Here is a 21,319-nt window from a genome sequence, read left to right as displayed (position 1 = left end):
GGTTATATTGGTTTTTAGTCCAGTTTTTTAGTTCGGTTTGGTGCGGTCCAATTGGTTTTAGTGTCACAAGACCCCAATAAGCTCATGTCGGTTCAGGTAATCAGGCCAGGTTTTGATACTCTTAGGTGGGGAGTTGCAGCATCAGTGAGAGAGGAAGGGGGGGGGGGGAAGAAGACGAAGAAAAGTTTCTCACCTATTTATTAATTTTTAGGCAAGAAATTATTGCCTGGTCACGTGGCCCCTGCACTAGTCTGGGGACCAATAAAACTTGCGTAGAAACATCAACATGGATTGGACTTTTTGTTTCACGGGGGTGGGGTGATAATTTTGCACACTCTCATGTATGGGTTTAGGAGCAACACGACCAGAGTTACCAGACCATTCTTTTTCCCCTAATCTTTAAACCGATTATATGGTCAATTCCGACCCGCGCCAAAAATGGTCGATACGGATTGGAATCGGTTTAAAAATAACAGGGCTTGGAAACACGGAATTGGGAGCGATCCGGATCCCGATTCCGTGTTTTCAAACATTGTTATGTGGTTAACCTTGTTCGTTACTTATGTTTCGTAGTTTGATTCCAGCTCCTCAGTCTCCTCTGAGATTGCAGAGAGAAAAGGAAAGGAGGAGGAAACGATGATCGGAGTAGGGAAGGTCAAGCAGTACTCCAATGTCCTTGAGAAACCCCTTAGCAAAGGCAAACAAGAGGTCTTCTTCTCTTCAATTATATTCTCTGCAATATATGTTTTTCTCTTTTTGATTTTAACTTTATTTCTTATTTTGACTAATAAATTCACCCTTTCTACTGTTGGTTCATCATATGATAAGATCCAACTTGATCTCCCTTCGGATTTTCTAGGTTCATTTTTTATATTTTATTGAGATTTCATGCTATATATTTTGTGATTTTAGTGATGTTAGTACTATGGTCACTTTCTTATAATTTTTTTGGTTTAGGAAATTTCGATTTTCTTGTGCTGGGTTTTTTGATCAGTAAATTGGTTGCAGGTCAGTCTGAGTGCGTTTGCATTCTTATTTTCGGAGCTTGTGCAGTACAATCAGACTCAAGTTGACAACATTGCTGAGTTAGAGCGAAGGTGATTGATCTATGGGCTATTTAATGTGCTTGATATTGGGAAAAAAATTGAAAATAAAAGAAATCCACAAACATATTGTGATTCTGCTTTTTAATCTTTTACCATTGGGGTCTTCGACAATGATTTGATTTTAAAACTCATTTGCATACCTTTGCTGAATTAGATCTACGATTGTTGCTTTTTACATTTGATAAAACCCAGGTGCTATAGTCAAGTTCTTTGAACTGGTGGTTTCTGTGCACGAGTTTATCCACATATTTTGGCATAGTGATTTTATGATTTATTTGAGTTGGAACAGGCTAGAGGATGCTGGCTATGCTGTTGGTGCAAGAGTTCTGGAACTTCTGTGCCATAGGGATAAGGTACTTTTCATTTGAGATCCATGTTTGTGTGTTGGTTGGATGGCTTTGTTTTGATCGTTGTAATTTGGATAACCTTTCTTTTTAAAATGGGTTTATTTAATATTCTTGATAATTAGAAGTAGGGCTTTTGCTTTAATGGATTGAACCAGAAAATTATGTTATCCGTTCTGCTTGGGAGAGAACGATTAAAGTTATCTGTTCTGCTTGGGAGAGAATGATTAAAGTTAACTACTGTACCACTTGTATGTTTACAACATACTTGTTTGTTAATGATTATAATTTGTGCTGCATCCTTGAAAGAAGTTTGTGCTCTGTGGATACTGTGAAACAAAAATGCATTATTGGCTTTCAAATTCTTTTATGAATTATGATTAAATTACCTGCTTAATGATTTTTTCGTAGGAGTGGTGAATCACATGGAGGAATTTTGGTACTCTCATGCTTCAAGGCTTCATCTTAGACAATTGGTTTTCTTTTTGATTTGTTCATAAGTGTGAAATTACTCAAACATTTAATGTCTAACTCAAAATGGGGGTGGGAGGAGTATGTCTGGAATAGTTATTTGTAACACTGGTACCCTAGCCGATAACAAATTGGGATTATCTGCAACGATTTAAATATCAATATTGGGATCTGGATTGTTTCTAAGTGAAATGCTGAATTGGCCAATACAGTGACTGCAAAGGTCCTGATAGTGCTACTGGATTGGTTCCATCTGAGACTGATGTGGATCAAATGATCAGATTGATCTGATACAAAATCCTTAAAACCCTGATTGGCTGTAGAAATTAATGATGTATTTTCACTGATTATCAAGCTTTAAGATCCCCTAACTCAGCAACTTGGATTTAACATGATGCTACAACTCAATGAGTTGCATTTAACAAAACATATATATTTACTGCTATTATTGTCATAGGGTGGATTTTTTTTTAAAAAATGTGGCCAACCCATTCTAATCCACCTGGTTTTCTTTGGGTTTGGATGGCGCAATAGTCAACGTGGCCCAAAAAATGAGCCAATCCAGTTATTTGCCCAAGAATTGGCTGGCGGGCATTTTCCCCTTTTGTTTTTATTTATAATAAAAGTAACTTTATTCAGAAGGGGATTTTATTTTTTTAAGAGGGAAAAGGTTGAAACTCAAAAAATTGGAAAAAAAGGCCTGGGTTAAGGTTGGCCCAGCTCAACCTGGTCAAATATGGTCTTGGACTTTTGGTACAGAATGGACATTTTTGCTACCTCAATTTATGATTTATATTTCTTATGGTAAAACTTTTTGAGGCTGCTTGTATAAAATATGGAAATTGTGGGTGTCTCTAATGCTCTATTCTGATTTAAGTACCTATATTCAAAGTCTGATAGGTGTGATTTTTGTATTGGAAACACTCTAAACTTGATGTACCAGATCTACTGCCTCTAAGTTGAGCTGGATTGTATAGTTCAAGTTTCCATTGGTATGGATGTTGGGCAACTTTGTGTCTATTGCAAGTTGAGTAGGGTACTTGTGCTCCTTCTCAACACATTAATTCCCTATTTTACTTTTCCTTTTTTGATAAATATATGCATCCCTGTTTTACTTTTATTTGAAGTTGAATACTGCAAACAGAGTTTATTATATAGGAAAATTATTTGGCATGGTTGATTTTATTTTTACTCTGATTTGTTCTTTTGCTATTCTCAATGTGATGACACAGGGAAACAGAAGGGAAACACGATTGTTGGGAATTTTGTCCTTTGTACACAGTACAGTATGGAAAGTGTTATTTGGAAAGGTCTGTCCATTGTCTTGAATTTTCTGTTATCAATGGTGAAATGCTTTACCCAATGACTTAAATGAATTTTCTTAGATGTTATTTTCTGCAAGCTCTTACCCTCACATTTGACAGAACTCATTAGGTGTCAGGAATTTCCAGTGGTTTTTTGGTTCTCTTTAAGTAGTTTTTGGTATCTGCTGGATTTTGGGGAGGTTTATGTGAGCGGTGTCCTTGCTTATGGATTAGAAGCGAATTTTTGTCAACTTTTTTTTGGTTTCTGATGTATAGATTGGGTTTAAATAGTGCTCATTTGATGGTTTTTTACTCTAGTTGCACATTTTCCTTTCTTTTTCAATATTTGCCATGTGGCATGTCAAGAGGGGCTCAAAGTTTATGGAGAAGTAGGTTCCACTTTCCCTCACTTGTGTGCCAACTGTGAGCCAACTTGAGCTGCCAAGTGTCAAACAGGAGCATAGTACAGTAGTGAACAAAAAAATACAATCTTTGAACAAATCTGGATTGTTAAAAATATAACGGAAAATGCACAATACATAGTGGGCCGTATAATTGAATCAGGACTCCAAATTTGAGACATGACCAGTTGGTATCCTCTTCCTATTCAATAGTTTGGATTTTCCAGCTGGCATGCCATGTGGCAGAAATGGGGATGCAGGAGTTGCACTCCTGTCCACTCCACCGACTTTGCATCCATTTTTCCTAATAAAATATCTTTTCTGCTTTGCCTAATTTAAAAAAACTGAGTTTTGTTACAAATTTTCAGGGATATTTTTTCAAGGGTATCTTCTTGAACTGTCAACCTGGATGGATAATGTTGTTGTGTGTTGATATACATTGTTATAGCCCTTACTACTCGAGCTTTTAGGATAAGCGGTTGTAACAGGAAAGAAATTGAACTCTAACCAACTTATCACATCCTCGATTCAATGACTTTCACTTATTCACGTGACACCCTCTCTTTGATCTTAAACTTTTTTGATCCCTGGATATCGTGGTGATGTAGTATGTTGCTTAATCAACCGAAAATATTGTCTTCAGATATGATAACATGGACAACCAGTTCTAAAAATGGATGAGACGATTAAGCTTCCCCGTTTGTGAATTAATAGTCATTCGACCATGTTCTCTCATTGTTTTCCATTTATTTTGAAAATTCAATACATTTCATTTTTTTTTCACATTGTTCCCTCTTTTCTTTAGCTTCCACCCCTATCTTATGGTTTGGCACATAGTGTTATTGTTAGTAGATTTGTAGGGTGAAGTTCCTGCCCGTTGTCTGTGCAGGATGCATGGACTTGTATAGGAACTTTTCCAGTGAGCAAGAAAACATAGAGAAAATAACTAATAAATAAATGGAGGTGGATGAAGAATAAGAAAGAATGTACACAGTTGAAAGAAGAAAGCTTCCATAAGGACTTGGAGAGAAGTTTCAACATACCGAAGCAAAGTAAGAAGTTAATCCAAAGAAATCAAAGGGCCTAAATACATCAAGTTCCTAAAAACAACTTGCTTGGCTTTATGGTCAGCTAAAGAAAGCTTGTGCGGGCATCCACTGGAAGGATTTGCCAATTGATGATCCGAGAGAATGTCTCTTTAACTAGATGAGGTAGCTTCCAAGATCAATCTGTGGTGAATAACTGACCAGATTGGTAGGAGACCAACTAGAAGCCAGTAAACCAGGATCTGCTATGAAGTATGAACACTAAATCAGCTAGACTAAAATAGGTGTTTTTGGTGAAATTAGGGTTAGGGTTTGATGTGTGGGTTATGTCAAGTTGATGTTGGGAAGTCTATCAATGAAGGTCTTGAGATGTTTTGATGGAGGGAAGTATGTAAACTTGAATGAGCAGCAGGTTAGGGTTAGGTTTTCTGGGTTTTTGAAAAGAGGAATATGGGGGATTCTAGGGTTTAGGATGGTCAGTTTGGGCTAGGGTTTGGATCGAACTCTCCTTAGGGTGTGAGAGTGATTTGGTCCAAGCATGGGCAGAATCTGATGGTTGGTTTGGTCTGTGGAAGTTTTACGGTTTTGGAAAACTCAAAAACAAAAGGGGGAAAGTTAGGGTTGGGGCTGTAGACGGTTAGAAGAAGAATTATGGGGATGGGGATGGGGATCACTTATAACTCATTGTTGTTGCATAAAAATCCAAACTTGAACTAGAACTTGAAAGTAGATCTTCAAAGAATCACCCGGGCTTCACACCGCAAAGTGTCGACACCAATCCCACCAACAAACCACCCAGGCTTCCCACTGTAAGGTGTCAATCAGACCAAACACCGATCCCACCAGCCTTGATCAAACACAAGACAAAAATCTTCAATGGAGAAGAAGAGCAGCAAACAAGGTACTAAAACTCGGGTCTCGGTGCAAACTCGACTCTTGGAAAAACCGAGACGAGTCGAGATCTCGCCGAGTTGGTGCATTTTTTTTTTTTTCAACTCGAAGCCTCAACTTTGGGTCAACCCAAGATCTGGACCCGAGATCCGAGATCTCGCCAAGATCTCACCGAGATATGTCGAGTTTTGTCCAATTAGGTAAGGTATTTAAGTGGTAGGTGGGTTAAAATAATGGGTTGAAACCGAGATCCAACCGAGATCCGAGATCTCGCCGAGATATTGCACTTTTGAGACTCGCAGGCAATCTCGTCTCGAGATTTCAAAAATCCGAGAAACTCGGCGAGATCTCGCGAGTTCTCGAACCTTGGCAGCAAAAGCTTTTCATTAATATCAAAATTCGTGTTCACTACTTGCCCCCCTTACAACCTTATATAAAAGACTCAAAAATAGACTCTTACCCTAAAAAGGAAAGGTCTAACCCAATCCTTAACCTATTAGGTAACCTAAAATAACTAGGAAACTGAAATAGACTCAAAACAGAGTCCTAATCCAGTCCAACTAAACACTTAAAAGAAAACTACTAAAATCACTTAACTTGAGCCACTGGTTGAACTGGTTCAATTTAAGGACAAAAACACCAAAATAAAACTAAGTATGGAACTAAAACAACTAATCCCGTATGCAACCCTAGTACCCATACTTTAGGTCCATAAAAATGACCTATTACATAGAAAACCCATGGGAGCGAAGGCCCAACATGTATAGAACCCAACCCTAGACTTATTCTTAATAAAACAAGCCCATTTCGGTGATGAATCTGCATCACAAAGCGTTCAAGGCATCGCCTAGGTGTCCAATGTGTTGCTGAGTTTTCATTTTTTTTTTCTTCTCAGTTCTGTCCATTTCTTGTTCCTATAGTTCTCTTTGTTTTATGTTTTTGTTTTTCCTGTTATTACTTACTTTCCAGTTTTTCCTTTCTAATTTTGATAATTTCCTTTAATAGTTCGGGATTCATAGTTTCTGCCCATATCTTTATCCTAATTCCAGTCCTGTCCTATAATTCAAATCGGCCCCTCTTGTGTTTGGTATTGCCACCTTTGAGGCAGGTTCAATCCCTTGAGATTCAGTAGAGTTTAAAGGATACCAACCTGTGTTAGGTTGGCATACTTCTGTCATAGAAGGTGAATTGACTGGATTCAATTTGCTAAAGGTGGTCCCTGGCATTATCTCCACCTATTAAGGAAGGTTAGGGGACTGTGCTCTGAGGGGAAAATTTCTTTCTTTTGTGGTGTTACATAGGCTTTTTGTAGTTCCAAATTATTCATCTTGATTTAGTTGCAAGGTGGAAAAATTGAATAAATACAATGATAAGAGTTACTGTAATATTGTAAACTTTGTAAATTAAGGTTCAAAAAACCGAAAAGGCATTTGTGTAATACTGGTGTAAACTTTTTTTTTTTTTTTTTGGGGGGGAGGGGGAGTAATTGGCATCTTAAAAATATTAAATGCAGGTTCATGCTTTACCCTTTTTCTTAAAGATATGAGAGAGTGATTGTGTAGTTGGTTTGGGCATTTTATACCTCTATTCATTTTTGACAATTCTGTGGTGCAATGCCTACTATTTCACTTCTACTTGATATTAGGTAGCAGATTCACTTGAGAAGGGAACTGAACATGAAGATGAGTACATGATCAGTGAAAAAGAGCTCCTTGTGAATCGGTAATAATATTGTTCTTGAATTCTTTTAACTGATAAATCAAAAGGTGTATCTTCATCCCATCATCTGCAGTAGTAATTAAATGCCTCCACTTTGCCATGTGGCAGGGTCCATGTTGTAGAGGACCGCAAAATGGTCAAGTTTCAGGCCCAAACGAGTTTGGGAAGTTCCTCGAAAATGTTTTGAAAGTGAACAAATTACAATACTGCCATTAGATTCCATAATAGTGAGATATACAACAGTTCCGTTGGATTCCCTTGGAGTGAGATTGCATCCTTGTAATTTGAAGATAACTTTTTAACCACTTCACATGCTTGTCTCAGGCTGAAATTTTGACCAGCCCACATACATCCATATATTCCATGTGGCAAGGCCGGGCAAAAAAGTGGGCATTCTAAATGTCACCAATAGTGGTTGCATTTAGATTTCCCCTGAATCAACCAAAGATGTTTCATTTTATGCTGCATCTTATTTATCAATTTTAGGTAGAATTTCCTACTGATACTTGTTTTTTGGTTGAAGGTTTATTTCTATACCTAAAGACATGGGAACATTTAATTGTGGGGCATTTGTTGCTGGAATTGTAAGGGTGAGTATCTGATATTGTTAAACAACTTGACGTTGTTCTTCATGTCTGATAATCTGGTGGTTGATTCCTCTGTTGCTTCTTGTGAAGGGTGTCCTGGATAATGCAGGTTTTCCAGCTGTAGTTACAGCTCATTTTGTCCCTATGGAGGGTCAGCAGCGACCTCGCACTACCATTTTGATAAAGTTTTCTGAAGAGGTAAAATCTATGTACTTTTTTTTCCGCGGGGGGGGGGGGTGTGGGAGTAAAAAGATTCATCAAGGGGGAGAAAAGGCTTTTATTGTTTCCTATTCCTATTGTAATTAGTTTTCAGTTTCCTATTATAATTAGAATTTAGGATTAGCTAGGTAATAGTTTATTCCTATTGTGACTCTGTTTTTGGCTTTAGTATAAATATATACTCCTGGTACGATGGAACCTACTCTCTATCTCTCAACTTTCTCACCCCTATTATCTTCTCTCTCTTTCTCTCCTGGTTCTCTAAGGTGCTGTTATTGTCACATGGTATCAGAGCCATGAAGAAGAAGAAGAAAAAATAATATATATATATATAACGGGACACCGAGTACATGTATCTTTACCGATCAACCAATTTCTAGACGCTGGAGTAGATCCTAATTGAATCCCACTTCCTCATGAATTTGTCTTGAATCGGGATCTTTTGGTTCAACATTTGATTCATGTAACAGGAGAAAGATTTCCCATTCCCTTAGCCGGAAAGATATGTGGCCATGAAAGAGGGATTAAGTGGAACAGAATTGACGGGGGGTAGAGTTGTGGAAACACTTGTTTCTTCCATATTTTGGACCTTAGCTCCATGGAACAATATGCTACTGCTGAAACATGGGAGAATTGAAATCTTAGATCGAGTTAGAGCTGTAGCTATGAGTGCTACAGATGGCCTGATGAGGGGAATGGAAGTGATTGACACGAGAGTTCCTCTAAGTGTTCCGGTCGGTGGAGCAACTCTCGGACAAATTTTCAATGTTCTTGGAGAACCTGTTGATAATTTAGGTCCTGTAGATACCCGCACAACATCTCCTATTCATAGTTATATATATGTAACCCTAGTTGAAGAAGGTCTAGGGTTTCTGCTGTTTGATGAAGAAAAAAAAAGGGTTTCTTATCTGGTACCGTTTACTGCTCCTGCTACTGCTGATCAAAGAAACTGATGGTGATTGCTGGTTTTAAAATAAGGGTTTCGATCAGAATCTGCTGCCAAGGATTTGCTCGTCATGATTTACTGCTGTCCTTCGTCGGTTGTTCTTGCTGTGCAATCAAATCCTTTCCTCATACATAGAACTATCGCTGTGAGATCTGCTGAAGGAGTGCTACCGACTGAAGGAGTTCAATTTCTGCTGGTTCTGTTCATGGCTGAGGTTGAAGACAACCTTCAAACCCCACCCCATGTTATTACCCCTTTTCTAATGGTTGCTGAACCAGGTCAAGGCCGTGATTGAGAAGAAGATCGACTATCTAGTCTGCTTGTCGCGTGCTTATCGCTGCCCTCGACGTCTTGCTGGGATCCTGCGACTTGGACGTCTCCCTGTTGAAGTCATCATCGCCCTTTGGGGCTTAACAGATCTGGGTCATTTCTTGGGTGTGACATTCTCCCCCTTGTGGCATAGCGTCCCTGCTGTGGCCCCACACGGTGTCAGTGTCCGCTCTGATACCATTTGTAACACCCCAACCCCACACCAAGCCACGTTATTGTCCGCTTTGGGGTGAACCCCTCACGGTTTTAAAACGTGTCGTGACCTTGGAGGAGTGCTTGAGGTTATCTATAAAGCCCAATCTCCCCCCTACCCGATGTGGGACTAAATAGCCTGCCCCCCCCCCCCCCCCCCCTGCTATGCCTCTTCTGTTTCTTGCACAACCTTTGGGCTCAACGGATCTGGGTCATTTCTTGGGCGTGATATATAACCCCACGATTTATTGATGTTGATTCCTTTATTGCTGACTTTCCCATAATATTCCTCTCCTTATATCTAATCAACTCATGTCCCAATTTTTAGTTTGCTTCCTAGTTTACCCTTTTGGCTTGGATTGTGCTATAAGTGGATTTTCACTAAATTACAACCATGCCATTCCTTATCTTTTATCTATCCAAGGGTCCCTTGAAAATTTGTATTTATTTACCAAATTATCATTAACCTTTTAATACTTGGAGACTTGTTGATTGGGTGGGCCCATAAACGATCCGAATCAGGTTTTGGAACCCCAGATTGCATTATTTGGTTTATTTGCTTGGGTGGTCCCATAAGCATGGTTTAAAGTATCGATCGATACGATATGGACCGATACGTATCGGTATCGGTCGATACCGATAAGATACATACCTATACGTCTCTTTTTAAAAAAAAAATGAATTGTCTCGAATTGTATCGACCGATACGGGCCGATACGATACGATACGATACGATACAACCGATACGTATCGATACCATCGATATGTCCAGTAAAGAGTTCTGTGGGTGGTTTAATACGTATCAGCCGATACCACTCGATACATACCGATACATTACCGATACGTACCAATACATACCGATACACACCGCTATATACCGATATATACCGATACCATCGATACATTTCATAAAAAAAGCCATTTTGACTCAGACTCTATGCAACTCCTAATTTAACGAAAAAATGAAGGAAAACTCTCAATCAAGAGTCTAAAATCTTACATTTAATCTTAGTTTTTCACACTTTTAAACTAAAAAACGAATCAAGGAGTGCTACAACATCATCCTTTGTATCATCCAATACTCTTCATGGCTATAGACGATTACAACATGTAAGAAACCTCTTCTTTTATAACAATTTCAATTTAATGCACTTGTTTCGTTATACATTATTCACCATTTTAGGTTTTATGCATGACACTTATTATTTATTGCTTATTTATATTGTTTTTTGTTCCAAAAGTGTATTTCCATGCGTATCTTGACCATTTCTATGCGTATCTGTATTGTTCGATACGTATCTCCGAAACGATACGATACGATATGTCTCTTAAAATCACCCGACCGATATGATACCCGATACCGATACCTTAAACCTTGCCCATAAGTGTTGCCAGAATTTACAGAATTGCCTTTGGGCTTATATATTTTCCATATTATTGCTTTTGTGGGCCCAAGATCACATTTTCTTTGGGTGAATAAAAGAATTCATTACCAAAATCCCAAAAAGGGGGTGGGGAGAATATAAAAGGGAGAGGAGGGGGGGAGCGAAACTGACCCTAAGAGGAAGGATCAAAGGACAAAAGCTTAGATACAGGTAGAGCCCAGAGACAACAATACGCCTATTCCTTGGGATGTCGCGGACTAAACGATGAGATAATAAATGGAGCTTAGAGCTGACATCAAAGTAGATGGCTTTCCAAATCATGTCTAAAGAGTGAGAATTGGAGGTCCATCTTCTAAGATTTTGCTCCATCCAAAGGTGAGAAATGGTGGAGCTAAAAACAAGCTTCCCTGAAATATCACATATGGAGCTGCCTGAGAAAGTCATGTTGATCCAAACCCATTCCCTGGAGAAGGGTAGGATACTTCTAAGACGGGGCCAACAGCTAGTAAGTGCCCTTTTCCAAATAAAGGAGGAAAAGGGGTAGGTAAAGAAAAGGTGGTTAATGTCCTCCAGACCATTCTGACAAAGATCACATTAGTATGGGGGTTTGCAATTTTTTGACGATTGGTACTTGCATGGAGATTATTTTCTATTATGAGGGGGTGAATGGGAGATTATTTTATTGGGATCATATTTGCGTCAGCTCTTGATTATGGATTTTTTTGTGGTGCTCGCTCATCCTTCGTGACGCTGATTATTGTTGCCATATGATGGTGGAATATTTTTTGTTGCATCCTATACATTATTTGTCCATGTGTAATGCTACACGTGAGGGGAGAGATTGGAGATTCTTATCTGCTCAAGTCATTACTTGAAGATTATTTGTTTGTGTCATTTGCTCATCAGTTGAGGATTATTATTATTTGCTTGTTCGTGTCTTCAACAACAATTTCATCTATGAAGATGGAATTCAACAACAATACAATTTATCTAGTTTACAACAACCTTATGCTGAGTAGTTCACAGCAATGGAGCAACCTTATGTTGAATGGTTTACAACAACCTTATGCTGTCTAGTTTACAACAATCTTATGTTGAATGGTTCCTAGCAACCTGATGCTATTACTTGGTTGCAATAACCTATATTGCATTTTTATCATTGGTCCGCAGTAACCTATATTGCACTTTTACTAGTGGTTTGCGATGACCTATGCTGCAATTTTATCTGTGACCTCTATTTGGGGCTCTTATTTGTCTTCTTTGTGAAGCTTATTACCTGCCTTCCTTGAGAAGGGCTTATGATGTAGATGTTGGATGCTGCACTTTTATCTGTCTTCTTTGGGAACATTACTACCTACTACTTGCCTTCTTTGGGAAGGGCTTGTGATGTTGTTGTTGCTGTTGCTGATATGATATTTTGGAATGCGGATTTGTGTTCTCCACCGTGGTATTGTATGCTTGGCTTAGTAGTTTAGCTTAGGCTCTTATTGTTTCTTATTCCTATTGTAATTAGTGCTCAATTTCCTATTGTAAATAGACTTTAGGATTAGCTAGGTAATAGTTTTATTCCTATTGTGACTCTATTTTTATCTTTAATAGAAATATATATTGCTGGTACAATAGAACCTACTCTCTATCACCCAACTTTCTCATCCCTATTGATTCCCTTCATCTTCTCTCTCCTGGTTCTCTAAGGTGCTGGTATTGTCACAAGAGATCTCTCAGCTCTGAGCTCACCAGTTCTTCAAACAACACCCAAATCATTTAAGAGTGTTCCAAACCTCCTGAGCTGTACGATAGTGCAGGATAAGGTTACAGAATAGAGAGCTGCTCCTGTTGCGTATAGCGCTTGTATTTGGATTGTTCATGCCCTTATTAATTGGGTGATTGACGTGAGAATGTGGTTTAGAGTTCAGTCTGAAGTTAAAACTGAACCATAGAATGTGTTTCTTTGATCCAAACAGCATTTGTAGGAAAATCTGAATTACAAGTTATAACTACCTAACAGCATCTTATTTTGAGACTTGACCAAGAACAAAACAGGGGTGTCCAAGGTTCACAATCTGTGGTCCTTACTATGGGAGATATTTGTGTAGCATAAAAAACATCCAGCAGTATAGAGTATAGACTAGAATTGCACTTCCCATCATTAGAGCCAATGAGTGAAGAGTAAGTTGAAATAACAATTGTTTTTGGATTGTTGAACAGAATTCCACCATTAGAGGATTGTTCATGGAGCATATAGAGAGCCCACTTTGTTCCAGTTGCCCACAGTATACTGCACAACCTTTTAAGCTCATAGCAGCTTCATACAATCATACTACTGTTCCAATGACCCACACCATGAGATTCCAGTGTAAGGACACTGTCTCAATTACCAATCATATCATGCTTAACCACTATTACCCGTCTGCAGAGGCTATCATAATTAAAGCTCCCTTGCGCAATGTTAAGGGGGCCTTTTTCATGTGAAGTATTTTGTAATCCCAACCGATCCAAGAACCTGCTGATATCCTTCCAATTGACTAAGAGAAACCAGAATTGTCTATGTGAGAGTTCTACCAAATGTCAAGTTATATCTTATACAGCATCTAGCAATCGAAATTGGGATGGTGATGCATGATATAATAAAATGAGACTGGCCATCATCTAGGAACCAAAAACAGCAGGATGATTACCATGTTAAGCTTTAATAGACTTAATACCCCCCTTGGCTGATACATCCCAATAGGCGTTACGGCCGTGCACCTTGAGATCTGAAAGAATATCCCGGAGTTTTCAGTGGGGAATTCACCCCCTCTTTTGTTGAAAAGGATCCCCATTTCAGAAATGACCCTTTCAGATTTAAACATCATCTTCAAATGAACTGGAGTCTGAGATAGTGAAATACATAAGACCCCAAAGCAGAGTTCTAAATTTCAAGTTTAGCTCAGACATAGCTCACTTCTAAATTATAGAAGGTCATGCTTGGCGCGTTGGTCAAGGGCTCACTTGCTGAATGCTTGGTCACGGGTTCAAGTCTTGAAAACAGCCTCTCTGAAACAGAGGTAAGTCTGTGTACATTTGACCCTCCCCAGACCCTGCTAAACGTGGGAGCCTTGTGCACTGGGTATGGCCTTTGGTTTTTTATAGCTCACTTCTTTCCTCGGTGTGAACCAGTGTCAAACCAAAATATTGGATAAGCGTTAGCTCTCACCGAGATGGAGGTGATCTAGCTGCACCTTCCAGTGTGACTATCTTCTTATGACTTCACTCTAGACACTAGCGTCCTGCCTTCAGCATCCCCCCCCCCCTCTGCAAGTCAATTCTGGGCTCTGCAGCAAAATCAGAATGGAGTTTTATAGCAACACTTGTCTTTCCATGGCCCCCTTAACCATGAAAATTACAATATATTTTGCTACCTCTTTGAATTTCCTTCACCACTGCCCAATAGGGATTATGAAGACCTTATTTTGGGCCATGAATGGGTTGTATGGGCCTCGGGCTACTTGTTTATGGGGTTAATTTTGTTATGGGCTTAACTAAAAACCTATAAAGTGGTGGGAGTGGGGGAGTTAGTACGTGAGATTGGTGTTTTAAGTGTTTTGAGTTAGATTAGTATAATTATTAGTTAGTTAGAGTTTTGTTTTGATTCTATTCAGTCAGTGTGAGAGTGTGAATAGAAGTCCTTTTGTGAGTTGAATTAGGAATTTTGAAAGCTTACATATATGTATACACCCCCTCGTCTATCAAGGATGATTGAATAAAAATTTTTGAGTTTTCTTAAAAGTTTTGGAACTGTTGAACTGCATAGGGAATTGGTATTCCAGATCTGATCTCCCTCCTTTTAGTTCTATTCGTCTCTGAGATCAGGGGTTGTCTTTCCTTTCTCTTCTTCTCTGTTCTTCTTATTCTCTAATTCTAATATCTTCTTCTAGCACCTCTACTTTCTTCTCTGATCTCATTTAATTCTACTCTCTATCTCTCGCTATATATATATATATAGTTCTGGTTTTTTGTTGCAATTCTGAGTTTCTGTGATCTGTTAAGAGTAATTCTAGATCTGTTAGTTATATCTGACCTTCATCTACTGTGATATATCTCAAGTTCTTGAAGATAGTTTGAAATTTCAGCAACCTGGTTTTCATCCATTTCTTACATCTGTTTTCCAAAATTTCAGTATCATTGGGTAGGCCATCCTTCGTAGCATACTTGACCAGAATTACAGAGTATTCTGACCACTAGTTTGAGAATTCTGTAATTTCTCCTACCATTCTTTTGTTCTTAATCTTTAGTAGTTTGATCAGGTCTACATTGTTCCTGGACCGTTGGCAGATTTTACTCTAGATTCTTTCTAGAATCCTGAACTGCATTACCAGTTACCAGAGCTCAAAACAACCACCCCTCATTCGTTTTACAATCAAACCAGTAAACAAAACGAGAATTATTTCGTGGTTTAGACTCTGCTAGTCATATTTAGCTCTCTGCTTCCTAATCACGGATTACATACAACTCATGTAGTTCCAAGCCATCACTTAGATTTGTAGAAATGGAATATTGATAACTAATACCTTCAAGTTGGAGGTTTCAACTTCCACAGCAATTATCTTAGGGCGGAAAAGTTGTAAAACACAGCAACTGCATAATCTCTCTGTACCCATTCTGAGGAAAGAGATATCTATGTACTTTGTTTCACTTGCTTTCCTTCTATTTGTATTACTTTTCGACAGTTGATCCTCATTGTTGGTTTGATGCTATCAAGCAATCTTTACTAATGAAAGCTGTGCATTCTTATTGGTCTGAAAGTATAGTATAGGTGAGAAGTCACATGTAAACATGGTTTTGTCTATAGTTTATACTTTATAACCTTTAAGTATAGTTTGCAATGGGTTGTGGCCGTAGACCATTGCATATGCTAACCTGTTGTTTAAGATCAATATGCTAATGTTGCTCTTAATAACTGCAATTTTTTCCATTTGGTACTAAAGGTTAAAGAATAGTAGAAAAAAATGGAACAAGCTAGCATTTATCCAAATATTTGATCTCTCATTTTTTCCGTTTTTGGTAAACAGCATGCAGACATAGGAGGGCTTGTGTTTTACACCCTCTTCATTTGCATAGTAAGAGTGAATGCATACTGAGACTGAATAATTTTATGTACTTGGCGTCATGGCGAGAAGAAAGGCTTTAATAGTAAATCATCACCTAAGAACCGTAGAGACATTCCACCTACCTGTATTTTCAACTCACCTTCCAGAATACCATCTCGATTCTTACCTATATAAAGTTTCGTAGTAATATATTTTTCATCTTTCTTTGAAAGAAATAAAAAATCTCTGAGATCTATAGAAATTGAGACATCACTAAGTTTAGATAGAACAGGAGATGAAGGTGGGAAGAGGGGGGGGGGGTGGAGCTACTGCAAACTTGGAGCTGTAGTGAAAGAATTCCAGTAACTACCACCTCCCAAACACCATTACATGAAAAGCCTCCTCTCTTAACAAAACCTACACCTCCAACATTTTATCATGTGTATCTATATTGGTCTGGATTAATGTCACCTGGGAGTGGTCCAGCTCACACTGTGTATTATGGAATGATCCCATCAGATTTTTAGCTGCACGCATCATGTGATTTCTTCACACAGTCTATTTTGGAGAAGCTGCAGCACCTTTCCCTGTGCTTCAAATTGGTCAAGATGGTTATCGGTCATCCTCAATGAAGTCTTTCCCCATCCGAACCGTCGTAACTTGCCCATTACAATCATTTAGTACTATGTTGTACGTCTTCCCCTGTGCTCCAAATTGGTCAAGATGATTATCTGTCATCCTCAATGAAGTCTTTCCCATCTGAACCATTATAACATGCCCATTACAATCATGTAGTGCCAGTCACGAAATCATTGATATGGTACATCTTCCTAGAATTCAACTTCCTGCCTCTGCTTTGCTCTCATACTACCCAGTCATGAAATCATTGATACTTGTTTTGTTAGTACTTAATGGTTTTGCTAATTCTTTTCAGTCGTGACCTAAATGAGATGTGCTGGTTATAAGGCACCAATGTGTATCTGTATATGCAGGGAGAGTCTTGATAAATTAATGATGAGTTAGTTCCTGTATACTTAATGCATTTATGTAGTTCCATAATGCAGAAAATTGCAGCATGTGCATATCTTGTCATTCACTTTTTATTTTTATTTGGGATCATGTGCTTAAATATTTCATTGACCTACAAGTCGTGATCCTCAAATGATATCGGTTTTAGTGATGTTATTTGATTTATCTTTCAGGTATTACGAAGAGAAGCAAGGTTGGGCTAATGTTCGGCTTGAGTTGGTGTTAATCTTGTTGAAGATCACACTGTAACGGAGGATGTAGAATTTTGTAGCTGATTAATTGGATACAAACAACTCCAATACCGTTGGAACTTCTTCAGCTATATGTTACTAATGGAACCCTTATGTTAGGCTGGAGTTACCATCTCCATGGATGTGACAGTTGAGGTTGGAACATTGTGTATCACTACAATTCATGTACCGGGGGTATTTCATTAGTGTAAAGTGTGAGGGTTTAGTGTAACTACTATGGTTTCTTCCTTCCTCTATGTGATGTTTATATCAACTCTGGTGCATTATTTCATCCTAGCTTGATTGATCGTCAGATTCTTATATGAAAGAATTAAGAGTGTTGGTACCTTGAAATGATGTTGCTTGGTCTTTCTTCTAAACAAAATAAGATACTAAACGAGTTATGGGGTAGGCAACGGTCCTTATTTGGAATATCAGCTATAGTTCTAAAAGCTCGGTCTGAATGGGGCATGAGATTCGCTGTTGAACCAGAAAACACACCTAAATGGTTCACAGTTTAACCGTCAGATTCCCTGTCTTCGATGAAAACCAGAGATTAAACCTGAAAATCTGGAAGAGGACATCTTACTGCTTCTTGTCCAGTCCAATGTTTAGAACTATGACCTGAGGTTGGCATTGCCAAATGTTTGGGAATCCAAAGTTGCACCATGCTATTGTGATGCCCATTTTGAAGGAGGCTTTCAGACTTTCTATTTCTCAAAACTTTGGTTATATACTTACAAGCTCCTTTGATTCTTTCATTTTCAAGATATAGAAGTTAGGACTGATTTTGAATCACTGGTTCATGAATCTAAGCTGCTTGGACAATTATCCTTTAGCACATGATGTTTATAAATTTTGGAGAAAATTTTCCTTCACCCATAGAGGATGGTTCACTTACCATCCTCGGGTTCACAAACCCCTATAGGGTTTTATTATTTTCTCGAAACACCCTCTCAATGCCCTCTCCCACCCATCCCACACCTGCAGCGAATGGAATCCCGTTCATCTTGGGTGGAGGGAAACTCGATCCATAAATTTTTGTTAACTTTTAAATCTGTAAGTAGGGTTAAGTATGATTTAGAAGGATGGAAGGACTGTTTCAAAAAGTGCATCTTCTTGCTACCAGGACAAAGTTATCTAAGCTTGGTAGGTCAGTATCAACTATGTATGTAACTTTTTATTTAATTAGTAGTTTGTTTCCTTTGTCAATAAAAAGAAAAAACTCAAGCATATCTACGGTGAAATCTTAGACACATCATTCAATCTACTTGAACAAATTTTTTAGATTGATAAATATTGGCAAAAAGCCTACAAACTTTGTGATAATCAACTTCCGCCCACTTTTTGTGCATCTCAATTTAGTTAAGCCTTAGGTTCAAATTCCATATTAAAAAAAAAACTTAATTAAGAGGCCTATCGAGTAAATGAAAGGGCGTTAATTAGCTAAGCCTTGGGGTTAATGCTTGTTTTGGTGGATGAGACAAAAGTAAGGATTAACGTCAAGTTGAAGTTATGGAGATCAACCTTGGAATCAAAAGGTTTTAAGATAAGTAGAACTAAGACGAAGTATATGATGTGTAACTTTGGTTACATTAGGATGGACAATGAAATAGTGAAAATTGATGAGAGAGATTCCACAAAGTGACTATTTTAGGTATCTAGGCTCAACCATAAACAAAGAAGGTGTTATAGAGGATGATGTTTTACAGAGAATTAAAATAGGATGGATGAAATGGAGAGGTACATCTAGAGTGTTGTGTGCTCAGCGTATTCCTTTAGAACTTAAAGGAAATTTTTATAGGACAATCATACGACCGGCTAGGATGTATAGTGTGGAATGTTGGATAGTTAAGAAGCATCATATAGACAAACTCAGTGTTGCGGAGATAAGATGTTGAGATGGATGATTGCCAAAACTAGGAAGGATAAAGTAAAGAATGATCATATTAGAACTAATTTGAGAGTAGCTCCGTACATCACAAGCTACGAGAAAGTCGTTTGAGGTGGCATGACCATGTTGAGGCCTTCGAATGCCCCAATACGGAGGAATGAATTGATTCAGATTGAAGGAACTAAACGAGCTAGGGGCAGACCTAAAATCACCTAAGGAGAAGTGATGAGGAAAGATATGCATAGCTTAGGCCTTCTATCAAGTATGACTTTGAATAGAACTGATTAGAGGGTAAGGATCCATGTAGCCGACTCCATTTAATTGGGATAAGGCTGAGTTGTTGTTGTTGTATTGACTAAATGAGATAGGTACGTGGATCCTGCTTTGCCATTTGACTCTATTCAAAGCCATATCTTTTGTAAGGTAACGAAGTTGGGAAAGAGACGAAAAAATCTCGTAGAATAGGAAATCCGGATTTTCCCATCCTCTTTTTCAAACATAGAAAATAGGCTTGATCATCGCTTTCTGAAAGGCAGGGGAAGACTAGTTAGTTAAGAGGATTTGCCAAGGGGAGGTCCGGTTGGGGAAGAAGCCTTCTGTCCAATCCAACCTCAGCACCACACAAAGAGGAAGAGTAAGGAGCATCGAGAAAGACTCATATTTCATATGGAAAAAGAACGTTTCCTGGTCCCATGGCCCTTGCACCTTGACACAGGAGCACACAAAATTATCACCTCACCCCCTATGAAATAAAAAAACTCCATCCATATTGATGCCCCTACACACGCTCTCATTAGTCCCTACATGTTGGTGCAGAGGCCACTTGACCAGACAGGGATCTCTTGCCCTTCTCATGAGTCTTGTTTTCTTCCATGTAGTAGACTTGGAGGGAGGTGGGTAGCTTCATGCGGCACACGACTCCAAATTCATCTCGCAGATGAAATTTAGGTATGAAATAAGCACCAAAGGTCCTAAAGTATTTTAAATAAATTTAAATTTTTATGAAGTCCTCAGGAATTTACAAAATAATTTTAAATTTTTTTAAAGTCACAAAAATATCATTCATTTTAATGGAATATGATGAATTTTCTATAATTCTATGTTCCTTTGATCTCACTTTTAAGGCCACAAACTAGACTTCAATCAAATAGGCTTTCACTCCCCCACCTCTTCTTTGGTCTATGATATGTTCTTCAAGAGTGTCATATACCTATTTCTCTGACTTGTTTTTTTAAGCTAGAACTTGACCATTGAGATGTGTGTGAAGTTATTTATCACATGGACCTTCCTGTGATTGTGAATCTGACAAGTCATAATAGACACAAAATGTCATAATCACTGTTTATATAAACTTCCCCACAATGCCCAAGTGTAATTTCTCTCTTACATGAATATTTTCTCTCATCTATTTTGAATATGTGAGCCTCATGTAGATGATACATTTTTTAGGATAACCATTGGTGTGACGTACAAATTCCTCCCCACATACTTAGCATCATGGGGAACCCTCTCCCAAATATATTAATGCAATATTTTCAACATGCAAAAAAATAATAAAAAAAATGAAGTAGTAGTTTTCGAGCTGAAGGTTGGATGTCCATTGGATTTGCCTTAGCTCTAAATCACCTATTCATGTGTATTCTTATTAATGTTATCACTCTCAAGTCCGTGGTTGCATTTTTCATGGTTGGAACATGAAATTCCCTCAAATCCACATCATATTTTGTTATCTTTCTTCTCATAAGGTTTCCATTTCTTGATATAGTAGTTGGAAAAAAATCTCTCACCAATTCCCAAAGTGCAGTGCAGGGCTGAGAGCTTGACACATCGAACTTGGCACTGTTGGATTTCGTAATTGTCCACGTATTGAACTCTCAAGCCTAAATTACACTTACAAGGAATTGGAGAGGATTTTAATCCATATAAGTTGGCCCCCTTAATTTGCTTTAAAATGATTGTCTATTTTATAAGGTCTGTGTTTTCTTTTTTTCTTTTTTAATAATTAATACTGTAGGCAAAAGTTTTTTTTTTCTGAAAGGAAAATGGAAGACCAAAATTGAAATGAAAAAATATTTAAATGGAGATGCGGGGTATCGATCCCCGTACCTCTCGCATGCTAAGCGAGCGCTCTACCATCTGAGCTACATCCCCTTCTA

General features: G+C 38.3%; 1 protein-coding gene and 1 non-coding gene across 2 annotated transcripts; one reads left to right on the top strand and one right to left on the bottom strand.

The window, feature by feature from the left end:
* Window positions 1–544: 544 nt before the first annotated feature.
* Window positions 545–17,623, top strand: LOC122664645 (trafficking protein particle complex subunit 5). The gene is made up of 8 exons (XM_043860556.1): window positions 545–708; window positions 1,009–1,097; window positions 1,396–1,459; window positions 3,154–3,231; window positions 7,209–7,285; window positions 7,806–7,872; window positions 7,960–8,067; window positions 17,213–17,623. Exons 1-8 carry the CDS (start codon window positions 637–639, stop codon window positions 17,240–17,242), a joined length of 585 nt encoding a protein of 194 aa, XP_043716491.1. The 5' UTR covers window positions 545–636; the 3' UTR covers window positions 17,243–17,623.
* Window positions 17,624–21,241: 3,618 nt separating this feature from the next.
* On the bottom strand, window positions 21,242–21,314 carry TRNAA-AGC. The gene has a single exon. It is a non-coding gene; the product is annotated as a tRNA-Ala (tRNA).
* Window positions 21,315–21,319: the final 5 nt, after the last annotated feature.

The sequence above is a fragment of the Telopea speciosissima genome, chromosome 6, assembly GCF_018873765.1.
Source record: "Telopea speciosissima isolate NSW1024214 ecotype Mountain lineage chromosome 6, Tspe_v1, whole genome shotgun sequence".
Lineage (NCBI taxonomy): Eukaryota > Viridiplantae > Streptophyta > Magnoliopsida > Proteales > Proteaceae > Telopea > Telopea speciosissima.
Note: the sequence above shows the minus strand (reverse complement) of the source record. Positions and strands in the feature narration are given on the sequence as shown.